The 16,492-nt window shown below is 38.1% G+C and overlaps 1 protein-coding gene across 1 annotated transcript in view; it reads right to left on the minus strand.

Moving 5' to 3' along the window:
* LOC124864229 (voltage-dependent P/Q-type calcium channel subunit alpha-1A-like) overlaps nucleotides 1–16,492 on the minus strand; it is a 132,246-nt gene that overhangs the window by 44,445 nt on the left and 71,309 nt on the right. Inside the window, exons 24-34 of the mRNA XM_047358913.1 lie at nucleotides 15,726–15,855; nucleotides 15,330–15,389; nucleotides 15,111–15,217; nucleotides 12,826–12,834; nucleotides 9,967–10,066; nucleotides 9,633–9,793; nucleotides 9,320–9,460; nucleotides 9,036–9,237; nucleotides 8,757–8,921; nucleotides 6,020–6,130; nucleotides 1,276–1,359 (exon numbers count right to left, since the gene is read on the minus strand). Coding sequence (XP_047214869.1) covers nucleotides 1,276–1,359; nucleotides 6,020–6,130; nucleotides 8,757–8,921; nucleotides 9,036–9,237; nucleotides 9,320–9,460; nucleotides 9,633–9,793; nucleotides 9,967–10,066; nucleotides 12,826–12,834; nucleotides 15,111–15,217; nucleotides 15,330–15,389; nucleotides 15,726–15,855 — 1,270 coding nt within the window. The remainder of the gene's footprint in view (nucleotides 1–1,275; nucleotides 1,360–6,019; nucleotides 6,131–8,756; nucleotides 8,922–9,035; nucleotides 9,238–9,319; nucleotides 9,461–9,632; nucleotides 9,794–9,966; nucleotides 10,067–12,825; nucleotides 12,835–15,110; nucleotides 15,218–15,329; nucleotides 15,390–15,725; nucleotides 15,856–16,492) is intronic.

The raw sequence follows: 16,492 nt of genomic DNA on the forward strand, positions 1-16,492 counted from the left end.
CACATAGATTGCATACTCCTACAAACATTTGTGAAAGAATGTGTCAGTCTCAGGGAATTCTAGACTGGTCCCGAGATAGGATGCTACCTGTACAATAGTTCCAGTTGTAAAGTGGTAGGTCATGTGACCAAGGTGCACAGTGCGCAGAGGTCACAAACTTTCATCAGAGTCAATAGCTGCAGACCTCCAAACTTCATCTGGCCTTCACATTAGCTCAAGAACAGTGGGTGGAGACCTTCAGGAAATTGGTTTGTAAGTGCATTACAAAGGATCAGATGTGTAAAGCACAATTCTTATCCAATGGACAAGAAGTCTGGCTTTGACAAGTGCCAGGAGAACAGCCCTTGTTTGCCAGCATTGTGTGGAATGTAAAGTTTGGTGCTGTTTTTCAAGTGTTGGGCTCGTTCCCTTAGTTTCACAGAAAATAACTTTTAGCACTTCAGGAAACAAAAAAATTTTGGGGCAATTTAATGCTCCCAGTTTTGTAGGAACAGTTTCAGGATACCCCCTTCCTGTTCCACAAAGCAATTTCCATGAAGACATAGCTGGGCAAGTTTGGTTTGAAAGATCTTGACTGGCCTGCTGAGAGTCCTGACTTCAACCTGATTAAACACCTTTGGGATGAATTAGAGTGGAGAAATCCAATAAGCCTTTTCAGATGTGTTGAAGCTGTTGTCCTATTAATTAATAAGAATAGGATCTTACTAAAGTTCCTATGTGTGTGAAACCACATGAGTGAATACTTTTAGCAATATAGTGTATGTAAAAAGAAATGTTTAAAAAATGCAAATTTTTAAAATAATATTTCCAGACATGTCTTTGAAATCACTGAGCGTGAGATTTTTGCTGGAACCTTAATGGCTATAGTGACTATTAGAGAACTGAAACAAGCAAATAACATGACTGGCTGCTTGGACAAGCTGTTAACTGGGTCTATGTAGAGTATCAGCATGCTCCCTGCCTTGCTGACAGTGGCTCCAAGTTGGCTGGCTGGATCCCCATCTCACCAACTGGGACAATTATATAAGACTTTCAAGAGGCGTCACGCATGACTGAGCAATCCCAGAGTCTACGGTGATATCTAACTCATGCTCTTCCCTTATTCTCTTGGCTTGTATGTTTTTGAAAGACAGTGACAGATTTAAAACTTCAGTGACACATGCTGCACCTCACCTAACTTAAACTGCACTCTCAGAAGCTTTGTTAAATTTAATACTATGGTCTCAAGAAAAAAAAAACACTTTAGTGCATAAATGGTTGAAAACTGCTACTTACCCCAAGCTCTGTAACCAGGATGTCAGTAATGCTGCCCAGCACTGTCACACAGTCAAAAATATTCCAGGCATCTTTGAAATAGTTCTGAAGCAATCAAAGAAGAGAGGAAGCACATGAGAAGAGGTAGACATGGGCATGAAATGGCGGGGGAATATTGGGAAAAATGATAAGAAGAAATGTAGCATGTTGGAATAAAACACAGTAGAACGGGAATTTATAAAGGAAGCAGACAAGCAGGGTGGTTACGAAGAATAGAGCAACAAAAAATGGCATTGAACCAAATAAGAAATAAGAAAATGGGCAGTGCATGATTAAAGGGTTATAAATACAAGGTTAAATAATTAGATATGAAAAGTAGCACAAAAAAGCAGCAAAGAGAGAAGCAGAATGAGAAAGGGGAAAAAAGACATGTCAGACTCCGATAGGAACAGAAGGAAATTAGATAAGACAAATGGACCATTACTGACGATCTACTGGATGGATGCCAGTAGACAAGTTAAGGACAAATTTTGCTGCATCAGGCAACAAAAGCAGCCAACAAACGTCACACATTGCATATATTGAAGGCTCACATGAATTTATGGAGTTTCAAGAAATATTCATAAAACAGCATTTTTATTCTTGATTTCAAAACTTAACATGTGATTTACAGTGCATACATAAAATATACTTATGAAACCAGAGTTTGGTTTTAATGAGTGTGATTGCTGTTTAGGTTATTCTTAAGGGAATCACAAGACGATGGTCAAGAGAAAGATTTGAGTGCCCTTTTTTCTTCTTTAGTTGTTGCCTGTATCCAAATTGTGCATTAGACATAGTGGCAGCTATCAAAACAAACCACCTTGATACCATCTACAAACACACACGAGAGCTTAAGATGCCCGTGCTGACTATGTTCAAGCCCTCTGACTAAGATTCAAATCCTCTTCTGTCTAATCACCGCCCTCAGTGTAATTTTTGCTTCTATTTTTGCCACCAATATGTCATTCACTCGTTTTCTACTAATTACTGCAGCGCTGTTCCCACACTATCCTTTATCTCCTCCAACCATTCAGCCTCAAAACATGTCTTGCTCCTTCCTTGCCTTTTTTCCATACTTTTAGCAACTGCACAATTTACCTTTTGATTTTTATTAGTTTCATCTGTCTTTGAATCCTTGCTGCTCACTGTGAAGTAAATTACAATTTTAGCTCAGTTTTCTGAGCTAAATCCTAACTATAATACAAAGCAAACAGTAGGTGTGTTTCCACTTCAGAGGATTACAGGAATCAGTTTAGGACTATTTTGTCCCTATTCAATTCCACTGTTTATACAGATTACCCACTTAGAAATTAACCTCAGGAAATGGTTCTATTAGGATAACAACTTTGTGGATGCTGGGTTCAAAAGCTTAAGCTGATTGATTGAATTCGTCAGCAGTATGTTTCAGTTATACTGGTTTAAACCTTATCACTTTTTTTTACTGTTGATATACACTACCGGTCAAAAGGTTTAGATACACTTTCTCAATTAAAGGGTCTCTTTATTTTCATGACTATTTACATTGTAGATTCTCCTCAAAGACATCACAACTGTGAATAAACACACATAGAATTATGTAGTGATGAAAAAAAGTGAAATAATTCGGAAAATTTTTATGTTTTAGATTCTTCAAAATAGCCACCGTTTGCTTTTATTACTGCTTTGCTCTCTTAGCATTTTCTCTCTGAGCTTTATAGGGTGGTCACCTGAAATGGTTTTCCAAAGAGACTTCCCAGAGGTTCAGTCATCACAGCAAAGGGCGGCTACTTTAAGAAATCTAAAACATAAAACATATTTAAAGTTCTTTTTGCAATATTTTGTTTGCTACAAAATTCCACTTGTTCATTCACAGTTTTGATGCCTGCAGTGAAAATCTACGCTCTACAATGTAAATAGTCATAAACACAAATAAAGCATGTCTAAAACTTTTGACCGGTAGTGTATTCTTGTAATTTTCACAAGATTTTAGATTACAGCCTTCTATTTCTGTAGTGACAGATAGAGTGATTTGTCCAGTTAAAGGTATATTTTAGTTTTTTTTCACAATTTATGGTAGAATGTCAATGCATTACCAAGTTGTGATTAAAATGCATGTTGTTCCATGTTCGCACAGGTTTCAAGACACAAATAAAAACTGCAAACTTGTAGGAAAGCCTATTTAGATCAGGCATGCCACTGTTGTTCCTGTGTGCAATATTCTTTACGGACATTCACTTTACTTAAAAAGTATCTGCAGATCTTGCACTTGTATGAAGAGTTTGAAGGTACATTTAATTAATTTCAGAGCTTAACCTTAGATGTGGAAGACCAGGTTGTAATCCTAAACTGAGCTTCCATTTATATCTTCTCTCCCATAAATGCAGAGCAGGTAAAGTCTGTCTAAATGAAATACATTTAAGCTCATTAGAGTATTAGTTTTCTATGGTGTAATCTTACTGTGAGAGATTGATTTTATAGTTTTGTTGGTTCAAAATATAGCTTTTTATGAGGGGATATGTTTTCTTACTATCTTTCTCAGTAGGCTATAAAGGAGAAGCAAGTTGGGGGATACTCTTAGCACACATGACATTGAACATTCAGAGTAATTAGGTTAATAGAGATTCAGGGAAGAATAATATAAATACACCTAATTTTTAAGAAGGTAACAAAGCGGCACAGCCCAGCAGATTAAATGTATTATTAGATAGTTGTTTTTTGCATCATAAATCTGTTTAATTAATTATTTTAGTTATGAGACATTTAGGCATGTAAGTTAAGTCTTGTTTCCATCCAGCATGGATTAACTTAGCTTTCATGAGTTAGCTAAGACTACGACAATATGAAGCTATTGATGACAATCCTGACCTGTGGAAAAATGGTCAGGATTGGTGTTAATCTGACAAATTGAGCATATTTTGTTTTATCAAGATCAAATTGTATCCAAATTGTTTGCTTGTAATGCTTGTTTGGGTTTGAACACATCTTTTGTCATCTGATTTATCAAAAGACTTTCCAAACATGTCACTTTTATGAAGACAGTGTTATCAATAATACAGGTCCTTCTCAAAATATTAGCATATTGTGATAAAGTTCATTATTTTCCATACTGTCATGATGAAAATTTAACATTCATATATTTTAGATTCATTGCACACTAACTGAAATATTTCAGGTCTTGTATTGTCTTAATACGGATGATTTTGGCATACAGCTCATGAAAACCCAAAATTCCTGTCTCACAAAATTAGCATATCATTAAAAGGGTCTCTAAACGAGCTATGAACCTAATCATCTGAATCAACGAGTTAACTCTAAACACCTGCAAAAGATTCCTGAGGCCTTTAAAACTCCCAGCCTGGTTCATCACTCAAAACCCCAATCATGGGTAAGACTGCCGACCTGACTGCTGTCCAGAAGGCCACTATTGACACCCTCAAGCAAGAGGGTAAGACACAGAAAGAAATTTCTGAATGGATAGGCTGTTCCCAGAGTGCTGTATCAAGGCACCTCAGTGGGAAATCTGTGGGAAGGAAAAAGTGTGGCAGAAAACGCTGCACAACGAGAAGAGGTGACCGGACCCTGAGGAAGATTGTGGAGAAGGGCCGATTCCAGACCTTGGGGGACCTGCGGAAGCAGTGGACTGAGTCTGGACTAGAAACATCCAGAGCCACCATGCACAGGCGTGTGCAGGAAATGGGCTACAGGTGCCACATTCCCCAGGTCAAGCCACTTTTGAACCAGAAACAGCGGCAAAAGTGGCTTGACCTGGGCTACAGAGAAGCAGCACTGGACTGTTGCTCAGTGGTCCAAAGTACTTTTTTCGGATGAAAGCAAATTCTTCATGTCATTCGGAAATCAAGGTGCCAGAGTCTGGAGGAAGACTGGGGAGAAGGAAATGCCAAAATGCCAGAAGTCCAGTGTCAAGTACCCACAGTCAGTGATGGTCTGGGGTGCCGTGTCAGCTGCTGGTGTTGGTCCACTGTGTTTTATCAAGGGCAGGGTCAATGCAGCTAGCTATCAGGAGATTTTGGAGCACTTCATGCTTCCACCTGCTGAAAAGCTTTATGGAGATGAAGATTTCATTTTTCAGCACGACCTGGCACCTGCTCACAGTGCCAAACCCACTGGTAAATGGTTTACTGACCATGGTATCACTGTGCTCAATTGGCCTGCCAACTCTCCTGACCTGAACCCCATAGAGAATCTGTGGGATATTGTGAAGAGAACGTTGAGAGACTCAAGACCCAACACTCTGGATGAGCTAAAGGCCGCTATCGAAGCATCCTGGGCCTCCATAAGACCTCAGCAGTGCCACAGGCTGATTGCCTCCATGCCACGCCGCATTGAAGCAGTCATTTCTTCAAAAGGATTCCCAACCAAGTATTGAGTGCATAACTGTACATGATTATTTGAAGGTTGACATTTTTTGTATTAAAAACACTTTTCTTTTTTTGGTCGGATGAAATATGCTAATTTTGTGAGATAGGAATTTTGGGTTTTCATGAGCTGTATGCCACAATCATCCGTATTAAGACAATAAAAGACCTGAAATATTTCAGTTAGTGTGCAATGAATCTAAAATATATGAATGTTAAATTTTCATCATGACATTATGGAAAATAATGAACTTTATCACAATATGCTAATATTTTGAGAAGGACCTGTAACATAATTTTCTTCCAGCAACTCCACAAAATTACAGGACAGCAGCGTATTTTTACAAAACACAAGCCCACACACTCACCAGAACTCCAAAGGCAATGATCTTGAGGACACACTCCAAGGAGAAGAGGGAGGTAAACACTATGTTGAGGTTGGCTAAAACTGCTTCATAGGTGTTTGAAGCTCCATCATACTAAATACAAATATAGACAACACACTTAAACAGGAATACATCAAATGTAATAGGAACATGAGAATCAGTCCAACTGAGAGCAAAAAGTGTCAAACATTCACAAATGTTTTAATTTTATACTTTGCCAAAAAGGTTGCTGGTTATCTAAGTAATCTTTAAGTCAATGTCATTGATTTTCAGACTCTGCATAACAAGTATCACTTCAATAAATACCAAGTTTTCCAAGTACAATCATTTTGACATATGTCATAAAAAAGTATTGCAGTAGGACTTGGAGTTTGTTATGTTATGTCATAAAAAAAGAAAAACAAAACATTCTTATCCATTGGGCTTGCTTGACAGAAGGATGTGATATAATGACAGGTTTTAGTTTTACTCAGAAGTTTAAACTTTTAAGTCATTAGTTTGAAAATTTTACAGAAAGGTAGGAAGAAGTCAAAATTCTCCCATTTCTCATCAAATTCCTTTTTTGGCTGTTTTGCATGTGAAACTCAGGCACACTGCAAGTCTTGATGGTCAATTCTGTTTTTTTCTGAAACCCAACTTTTTCCTTGGTCGTTCACACTACTAATTAAATACAGACGCCAATAGACTTCAGTTTGAACAGTTCAGGACTCCAAAGTGACTCGCATGAGCGGCAGCAGAATGTAGATGTCACACAACAGCATATTGTAATAATGGATGTTGGCATCTCTATGTTATTATTAAGTTGTTGAGCAATGGGAGCCAACAATATTATGACTACATCAAAACAAGCCGAAGAAAGAGAACACAAATATTAACAGTGGCCTTTTGACGAGAAGTGATGGTTTCTTCTCTAGAGAACTACTGGATACTTATCTGATTTAGTACCACATATGAATGTGGCCCAATTTGGATTTTGTTGGAGGTGAAAAGATCAGAATTGGTCTGTTTAGGCCCTGTTTACACTGCCGGCAAATGTGGCTTATCTGATTTTTTGGGGGGTGAAGTGGCCAAGTCAGACTTTTTACAACAAGTGTGAACGCTCATATCTGGCCCATATCTGACTCTTTCAACTGACATTTGAGCCTCATTCATATGTGGTAGAAAAACAGACAGGGGGCTAGAATAGTACTGCACAGTGGACAGACAGCGAGACATTAGAGCTCGTTAATAAACAGCGCTAAAACTTTATTAAAGCCTAATTGAAAGGCTCATAGTCTGGATGTTGGACGTAGTTTGTCAGCCGTAGATTGTATTGTAAAATTCGTATTCAACTGTTCAAACAGAGGACTTTAAAATGCTATTGAGGTTACCGAGCAAGTGATGCCCCTGCTGCAGTCTGATACACTGGATTGTATCTGCCTGTGGAGTTGAGAGGAAAGGCGCTGACATATATGATTAAAAGTTGCTCTCAACATGATAACGTTCTGACTCAGTCTCCGTAAAAAACATCCCTGCCCCACATTGCTGGCTGTGTCTCTGCATCCAAACGGTTTGTTGTGCTGACTTGGCAATCAGATCTCCCTAAAACAGAACAATAAAGAGTTTCACTCTCCTTTTATTCACGTGTTTCCCAAACAACACCCACTGACAATAAATGGCTTCTGTTGTGCACTTAAACCATAACACCTTTTTCTCCGTGCTCCATGTTGTGTTGCGCTTGATGTCCCTCGTATTGTTCTTATGCGCATGCGGGTCAGTTTGGAGCCGCAACATTTTCAAAGTAATGTGAACGACCACATAAAAAAATCAGATTCCTGAAAAAATCAGATTTGAGCATTAAGACTTCCAGTGTGAACGTAGCCTTAGACTGCAAAGAAAATGTCAGATTTGGGACAATTTTACCTGCAGGGTGAACGTAGCCTTAAAGATTATCACAGAAAAAATTTGTTTTTTTTACACTTCATCATTAAATATTTCATGTTCTTTAAAACTCTTTCACTATAGATGTTGCAATAGTGCTTGAAAATGTAAGATGTAGAGACATACATTGTGATTACTTTGTATTGCTTAAGGTAGTTAGCATGCTCTGTGAGCATTTCAATTGGCAAATCCCAGATGTTTCTAAAACTGGAACTGAAACATGGCCAAATTAGATGAAAAATGAACACAGCGTTAGAAACTTATTGATTTGTATTTACCCAACAAATACCAATGTCTCTTCTAAATAACAATAGTCCCTTTTTCATTGCTTGTGGAAAGCCCCGGGCTTTTGAAAGCCCAGGACGCGTTTCATTACACATTTACCCAGGTAATTTCACTTGACCCAGGCCTAACTTTCACAGATAAAAGGTCCTACTTTCAGGTAGGACTTCCCAGATTTCCCCGGGATTGTGAAAGGGGTTAGGTTGTGTGCAGCGAGGCATGGCAACACCAGGAAGGACGGAGTAACGCCATATGCTAAGGTTTTCTTAACAACTTCACCATACATCATTAGGCTGATTTAAATAACTGGTCCATGACCTTTCTGAGTAATGGAAACATAAGGCACTCCAGATCCAAACCCCAGATTCCTTTTGCCCAGGTAAAACTAATTCTACGGCTTACAGTGGAAAGGGGTTTATTAAACGCAGTCCAAGTTCTGTCAGTGGTAGTTGTAACACTGTTTGAAAACCATGACGCTATATTAATGTTTGTATATAAGTAGCTCATTATGACTTACCTTCATCATTAACACCACGGTATTGAGCGCAATCATAGCCATGATAGTATATTCAAATGGTGGCGACACGACAAACTCCCACATTTTGTACTGAAAACTCAATTTATTCTGAGGCATGTGGCGTGTCAGAGGCCTGGCGTTGATGGCAAAATCTATACACGCTCTCTGTCCAAAACAAGACAAAAATTAGATTCTGGCTTCAACTAATTTATTTTTTTCTTTCTTCATAAGGATAAAATTATCATAATTATAATTCTCACTTTCGTATAACTTTTTTACCTCGTTCTTTTCTAGACTATATTCCTCCATCATTTTATCTCCTTGTTCCTGGAAGGTGATGATAATGAGAGCAACGAAAATGTTGACGAAGAAGAAGGGGAAGACCACGAAGTACACCACGTAAAAGATGGACATCTCCATCCGATACCCTGGGCTCGGGCCCTGATTCTCATAGGTCGCATCCACTGAATGTTTCAGCACCCTGTGGGGGAAAGAAAATCATTATTAAATTAAAGAAGAAATTAAAATGCTATACTTAACTTTAGATATGTTTAAAAGCTTACTGCGGCCACCCCTCTCCGGTGGAAACAGTGAAGAGGGTGAGAAGGGCCCAAGCCACATTGTCATAGTGGAAATCGTATTTCTTCCACTCCCGCTTCTGCGCCCTCACTTCGTTATCACGTACATACACCAGATATTCGCCTCTGAAAGACATATATCACATCATCAGTATGACAAAAGTAAGTTGGATTTGTTCTCATATGTATATAACTTTGGATTTCCGTGCGATTGGGGAAACACCCAAAAGAGAAAGAGGCAAATTCACTTGGCCAACAAACTGTATAAGGCTGTCATAAAGCACTGACACTTCCTGACCTGCAGTCACGCTCAAACTCTTTGGATTCATCAGTGCAGTAAAAGAAACGCCCCTTAAAGAGCTGCACGGCAACCACAGCAAAAATGAACATGAAGAGTAGGTAGACAATCAGGATGTTCAGGACGTTCTTTAGAGAGTTCACCACACAGTCAAACACAGCCTGATTAAAGAAAAAGATAACAGAAGTACAGATATTGGTTAAAGTCTTTAAAAATAAAATGAATTGATGACACATGCATTTTTCTCTTAGGCAGTTGCCAGGTAGAACAGCAAAGTGTTAACTTTGGGTATGATGAACCATATTTGTAGGCGGGAAGAGTAATGTAAACATACTTTCAGCTTGGGAAGTCGCTTAATGGTCTTCAAAGGACGCAACACTCGCAGAACCCTCAAAGATTTGATAGTGCTGATGTCTTTTCCTTTACTGCTCCCCCTGCATTTGAACATGAAGACAAACACACATAGTAAGCCATTTAATGAGAATATAAGGCCTCAACCTTCTGGTTACCAAAATAGCAGTGTACAGCCATTTATTAGTTTGGGACACATCCGAGTTAACTCAATTTGAGTAACTGCGTCACGGTTAAATACATAGCAACACATGCAGCGTTGCTATAATATTACTTCTAAGTGTGACTTTGGCCTCATAGCTACATGCTAGAGTTAGGTGTGTGTTTAAAACTATAGTACATGCTGATATGATTCTTGTCTCAATACAGTCATTTTACTCTATTTGTGAAACAATTTGCAATGTATTTCAATGCTTTACACATGTGGCTAAAGCCTTGGCCTGCACATGCCCAGCCAATGATGAAATCTATTCATGCTGCATTGAAACCTTGCTTTTCACACTGAACGATTTCTTCTTTTCAGCAGCAGCTAAAGCAATGGAAAGGAGTATATTTTGTAGGAATATTTCTGGAGAGGGTTTCGGTGTAGCCTTAGCCAGACATAAATAAATAAAAAGATATCAAATACAACACTTCCATATTAACTATAAAAAAAAGGTTAGAAAAACATCAGATATATAGCTCTCTTAACACTTCTTGGCATTCCTAGTAAGGATTTTGTTGAAAAGGTCTTCTATAGAAGTAGCGTATTCTCAAATGGGAAAAAGTAGTAAAATTCAAATTTTAAGTATAATTATTTAATAGGGATAGAAATTTTGCATGAAAAACAAAATTATAAAATCACAAGAGGCAAACTTATTGTTATCCTTCCCATTGTGCTTTGTACAAGCCCCTTGGGTCCACAAGGGAGCCCTCAGTCTTTTTGTATAAAACTCAGGAATGGAAGCTTTGACCATTCATTTCACACAATTTCAATAGATTTGTTCAGAGCCCGGACTCCTTTTTAATGCTTAATGTCAAACATTCCATAAGATTTAGGTCTAGGTAGACATTTTTATTTATTTTTTTGCTTATGCTGAATCATTTATGTGGTGCGTTTGACACAGGTTTTGGACCATTTTCCTGCTAAAAGACACAATCATGACCTATTTTCAGCTTTCTGATATAGTCACCAAGATTTTCTTTAAAGTTCAATGGCATTTCACAAAGTCCAGGATGCTATGTACATAAGAGTGGGCATGAGGTGCCTTTCTGCATATTTGTCTTTACTTTTCTGCCAAATCTGCCTGGAGTGTTGCTGAAAATCTCAATGTTGGTCTTATCTGTCCAAAGCACTTTTTTATAAGTTAATGTTCCAGCAGCATTCAGCTAGCTACACGTTTTTATGTTTGTCATGGTGGGACAGAATAGGCGTTTAGGTTATCATTTTAAAATTGTCTTAAAGTTGTTCTTGCAACTGTTTTACCACAAAATACCTCTCTTTGCTGTAGTTCTTTAACAGTGAGCTATTTGTTTACCTCTATTAGCATCCTCTTAAAAGTGCAATATTGCAAGATAAACTTGGATCCAGCCTTGTTTGTCACAGCCCCAACTGTTTTAAACTTTTTAAACTAAAAAACAATTGCACCTACATTTATTTCATATGAATTATTAGGGTCGCTTCTAATTGTGGCACTTGTGATTTTTAAAATGCAATACTTTTATTGCAGTTTTCTTCCCTATTGAAAAACATCTATTTAAGCAAAGGTAGGGGTTTTCTATTTTTGACTGTGAGAGGTTATGCTGCTGCAATAAAAGGTGAGTTTATTTTAAAGATTTTAACTAATCTTGTCATTATATCCAAATAAGTGTGTAGCGGGTTAACACATTTTTAACCCTTTGTTATTTCAGTTTTTTTAAAGGTCTCCAAACATCTTCAAAAAAACATCTCTTTGTATACATAACTCAACATTTTTAAAAAGCTGAAGATTAAGATTAGCTGCTTTGTGACATTGTTCAAACAATATGGACTCATGTTTTGTAGGGCTCTCAGTCAAGACAATGATGCATAAAGAGCATTTCTTCATGAGGTGCCAAGTCAAACCTCAATATACTAAAACTAAACTAAATTCAAGACATATTCTTAGTTACACAGTATCACACTTAGGAACTACACATAAACCAGGAAGTGACATGTTAGATAAGTTAGATCACATAGTTGCAATAACCCAAGGAATCCTAATGTGAGCTGGTTATAATCTATGAAACCTTACAGTACTTCTCAAGCTCTTTTGCCTCTAAATATTTTTTATTATTATTTCATAACACTTGAATTGTAGCAATTAGGGTAAAAGATTAAGTCTAAAGGTTACCAAAGCGATAGCAGCTGTTTATACAGCTGCCAGCTTCTTCCAGCTGTCAAATCAGATGGCAGTCTGCTGGTGGTTATCTACAAATGTCTAACTTGGTGTGCAAGACTGTGCAAGGGTGCTATGAGCGTCTGTGTAAAGCACTGAATTTCTTCTCAAAGAGTTTAGATTTTAAAAATATTCTCACCTTTTGAATTAAAACACAAATCTGTAAAGATCATAAAAGAAATGTGTTGGGTGTCTGTATTATTTTTTGTTAAACCTTCCATGAGCACATAATGTTGCTTTGCAGCACTGTGATCCAGCTGACACATGATGCGGGTTAATATAAGGTTTATATGTTTGAAGCGGAGTTGTGTCATGGTGAAAGGTACACATGTCAGCAGTGATGAGGGATGGATGAATAGAAAAACTAGGTGTGATTAGAAGAACAGATGCTGAGAGTGCAGAAGGAAATGAAGAGGAGAAAGACTGAGCAAGACAGAGAACTTTACCCGCCGCCGCTGTTGGTGATCCGAAGGAAGAGATGAGTGAGAAGTGAAAGACAGTAAAAATAAGGAGAAGAGACGACAAAAAACAAAGGGTGGGAGAAAGACACGGGATGAGACACAGAGAAAGGGGGTAATACATCCATATGAGAGACAGAGTAAGAATAAATAAGGACATAAGGATTGCTCTACATTAGATAGACCTTCAAATTAATGTACTCCTGGTACCAAAGCAAGCATGCACATAAAATAAACATTTTACAAGCATACATATTTTCCAAAACAAACTGCTGCTAATAACTGAACAAAATTCGAACCCCTTCTTTATAAAGAATTTTTCAATTAATTCATTCATTTTTTACATGTTTACATATTAGGAAATGTATTAAATTTGGTTCATTTGGTATTTGTTTGAGCTCTGACTTCAGACTGGACAAGAACTTAATTCTGTGCAAATGACCAGGACAGTTACAATTGCGACAAACGACAAAGCAGCTCTCAGACCTGACTGATTGGATTAAAGGAGTGATAAACATCTCCAACAAGACTACTGATCCTTTCTCGAGTGCTGCTCGATTTCCAACAATCGAATTAAGGTATTATCTCGATGGGTATGAGACTGGTCTGACTGGTTCCCAGCTACCCAATACTCATTAGTGTTGTAAACTACAGTTGTGGTTGAGATTGATTTATTAGCTAATTCACTTTTTAATTAAAAACCCCATATGACTACCCATTCATTAATTCGCACATTTGAATGGAAAGCAACTTCAACAGAAATAAAATGGCAAACACAAAAGTTAACTCACATCTTATGCAAAAAGCTTAAAAGATCCAGTTAAAGATGTGCATTGATCTTTTCATACACATATTGAATCACAAATTGATTACACTGAAACAGAGGGCAGGAGAGGGTGTTGGTAAAAAGATAACACACATAAAGATGATTCAGAGGGGATGACCCAGGATAAAAGCCAGTCCTATAAATGGAGCACCACCACTGAAGCCCCTGTATTCTTCATAGTTTTATTCTTAAATAGTAAAAGCTTTGAAAAATTATTTCTGATCATGGACCATCCATGATCAGAAATGGCATTTTGACAAAAAATGTTTTTAGTGGTAGAAAATATCTGTATTTGATTTTCCTCAAATGAAGGAAGCAAGTTGATTTCAGGGTATTAGTCTGGGTACTAAAAGGGGTAAAGGTATCCCAAGAAATCAATAGAAATTAAAAGGAAGACCCGCCTAACTGTAATAACTCTAATAAATTGCCTTGGAAGACTGACTATAACAGTTGTATGATAATAAAATTCACCAATAGCTCCAACTAATATAATTTTTTTCAGTTTACTTTTACTAAAGTAAACTGACTATAATTAAGGATCTAAGGATTTAAGAAATATTGTTTTATATGCACATACTGTTTACAATAGAAGAATTTTACATTTGAATAGTTTGCGTTGTATTTGAAATCACATTTGGCAACAGGCAACCAGTACGATCAATAAAAAAATACAAGTGTGTTGCTACCATTTACCGCTGACAAGAGACAAAATAAATGGAGAAATCCCCTTAGTAGCCCACCCCCTATCATAAGGATAGACTTGGTGCTATACAACTTACATCTAATTTTAGTAGCTCTTTGTTTATACCCAGAGTAACACTCCAACTTAAACTCTACGTTAGCTCACAAACTGTTCCAGTTCATCCCAGCCATGCAGATTAGGTAGAGTTTAAAATACCTGCTTTGTTGAAGAGAAGGGCATGGAGGCCATGTTCAGCATGACCTGGCCTGGCTTTGCATTGGGCACCCTTTAAGTCTAGAACGCCCTGGGCACTAAAGGGTTACAGGTGCACAGGGTGGTCCTTCCCTCTCACAGGGTTAAGAAGGGGTTGTTAGGAAGGATGTGGGGGCACTGCTTTCTACTAAATGTTTGGGTGTAAAGCAGGTGGAGGAGGGCTTTGAAGAAAAATTAGTTTGGAAATAAAAGGGTTACAGAAATATAAGATGGACTGGAGAGAACATATAGAAAATGGCCAAATATCAAGGACTGGCAAAAAAAAAGGTGAAATGAGGAAGGGGTACCACAAAATGTAAAAGACAAGATGTGTGGAATAGAAGAAAAAATAAAAAAGAATTCCAGGAAGGACTGGAGAGGCAATAAAAGCCATGGATGGCTAAAGAGGAGTTTGAGAGGCTGTACTCCAAGGTTCAACTGAACTTAACACATGAGACATGATTATGTGCAGGAGCAAGGAAATGAGAGGAGAGGGAGAGGAAGGAGACTTACGTGAAGGCGAAGGCCACCAGAGCACCACTAACCACTATAAAGTCAAGGATGTTCCACAAGTCCCGAAAATAAGAGCCCTGGTGCAAGACCAACCCCAGATCCACCATCTAGAACAGAGACAGAATTCAAGAGCAGACTGTGATGCTCAAAGTTTGGCTTTGGTTTGCATTTGAAACAAATAATGGTATTTAAAAAAGTTTATTTGATACTTTGTTTTACCTTTATCAGCATCTCAAATGTGAAAACGCCAGTAAAAACATAGTCAAAATAGCGAAGTACCTGTGGAAAGAGAATTATACATCTAAGGAAAGAGAATAGTGGTGCCAAGGCAAAAAAAAAAAGATCTACATCCACAAAAATCAGGAACTTGTCTTGGCTTGTATGGTTCTATCATGAAAAACATACTTCGTCTGAATTGTCCACTCTAAAAAAATTATAATTTAATCCCTGGTTTGATATGTTTCAGATGTTTAAATTATTGGGCCAGTAAAGACATAAGGAGGGCATAAGGGTGCAACTGAGACAAGAAAAGTGACAATATAAAATATGGATACAAATTGCAATACATGATATATTACACAGAATTAGTAGAATAATGTATGTTGACTTTCTTACATTGTTTCGAGGTGATTCAGGCCAGACAGGATCTTCAGCAGCCAAGGCAATGCTGCTCATAGCAATGACCAGCAGGATGCACATCTCAAAATAGCGCAAGGTACAAATGTAGTGGCACGCCCGCCGAAAGCTAGAAGCACACAACAACATAAGCATTTTCTACAAGATGGGTGTAAAAGAACCTCATCACTATCCCTTATGGTAACAGCATTGGTTTTCAAAAATATTTGGTTGCTTGAGTAGCAATACTGAATACTGAATATAGGTTTTAAGTGCATTATTGAAACTTCTCTTGAGTCTGCATTTGATTTAAGGCGTTTGCCTTTCAGTCATTTTCTACTGCTTATTCCATAGTGGGTCACGGGGAAGCTGGTGCCTATCTCCAGCAGTCTATGGGCAAGAGGCAGGGTACACCCTGGACAGGTCGCCAGTCCGTCGCAGGGCAACACACAAACAACCATGCACTCAATCATTCATACACTCATTCATACACCTAAGGGCAATTTAGCATGACCAATTAACCTAACAGGCATGTCTTTGGACTGTGGGAGGAAGCCGGTGTACCCAGTGAGAACCCACGCATGCACGGGGAAAACTCCATGCAGAAAGACCCCAGGCCGGGAATCGAACCCAGGACCTTCTTGCTGCAAGGCAACAGTGCTACCAACTGCGCCACGGTACAGCCCCCTTTCAGTCTGTTCACATAAATTGTTATCAAGTCTGCCATTGTGTATATGCTGCCATTACAAATAATAGAAAAGTGATCC

The sequence above is a fragment of the Girardinichthys multiradiatus genome, chromosome Y (genome assembly GCF_021462225.1).
Source record: "Girardinichthys multiradiatus isolate DD_20200921_A chromosome Y, DD_fGirMul_XY1, whole genome shotgun sequence".
Taxonomy (NCBI): Eukaryota; Metazoa; Chordata; class Actinopteri; order Cyprinodontiformes; family Goodeidae; genus Girardinichthys; species Girardinichthys multiradiatus.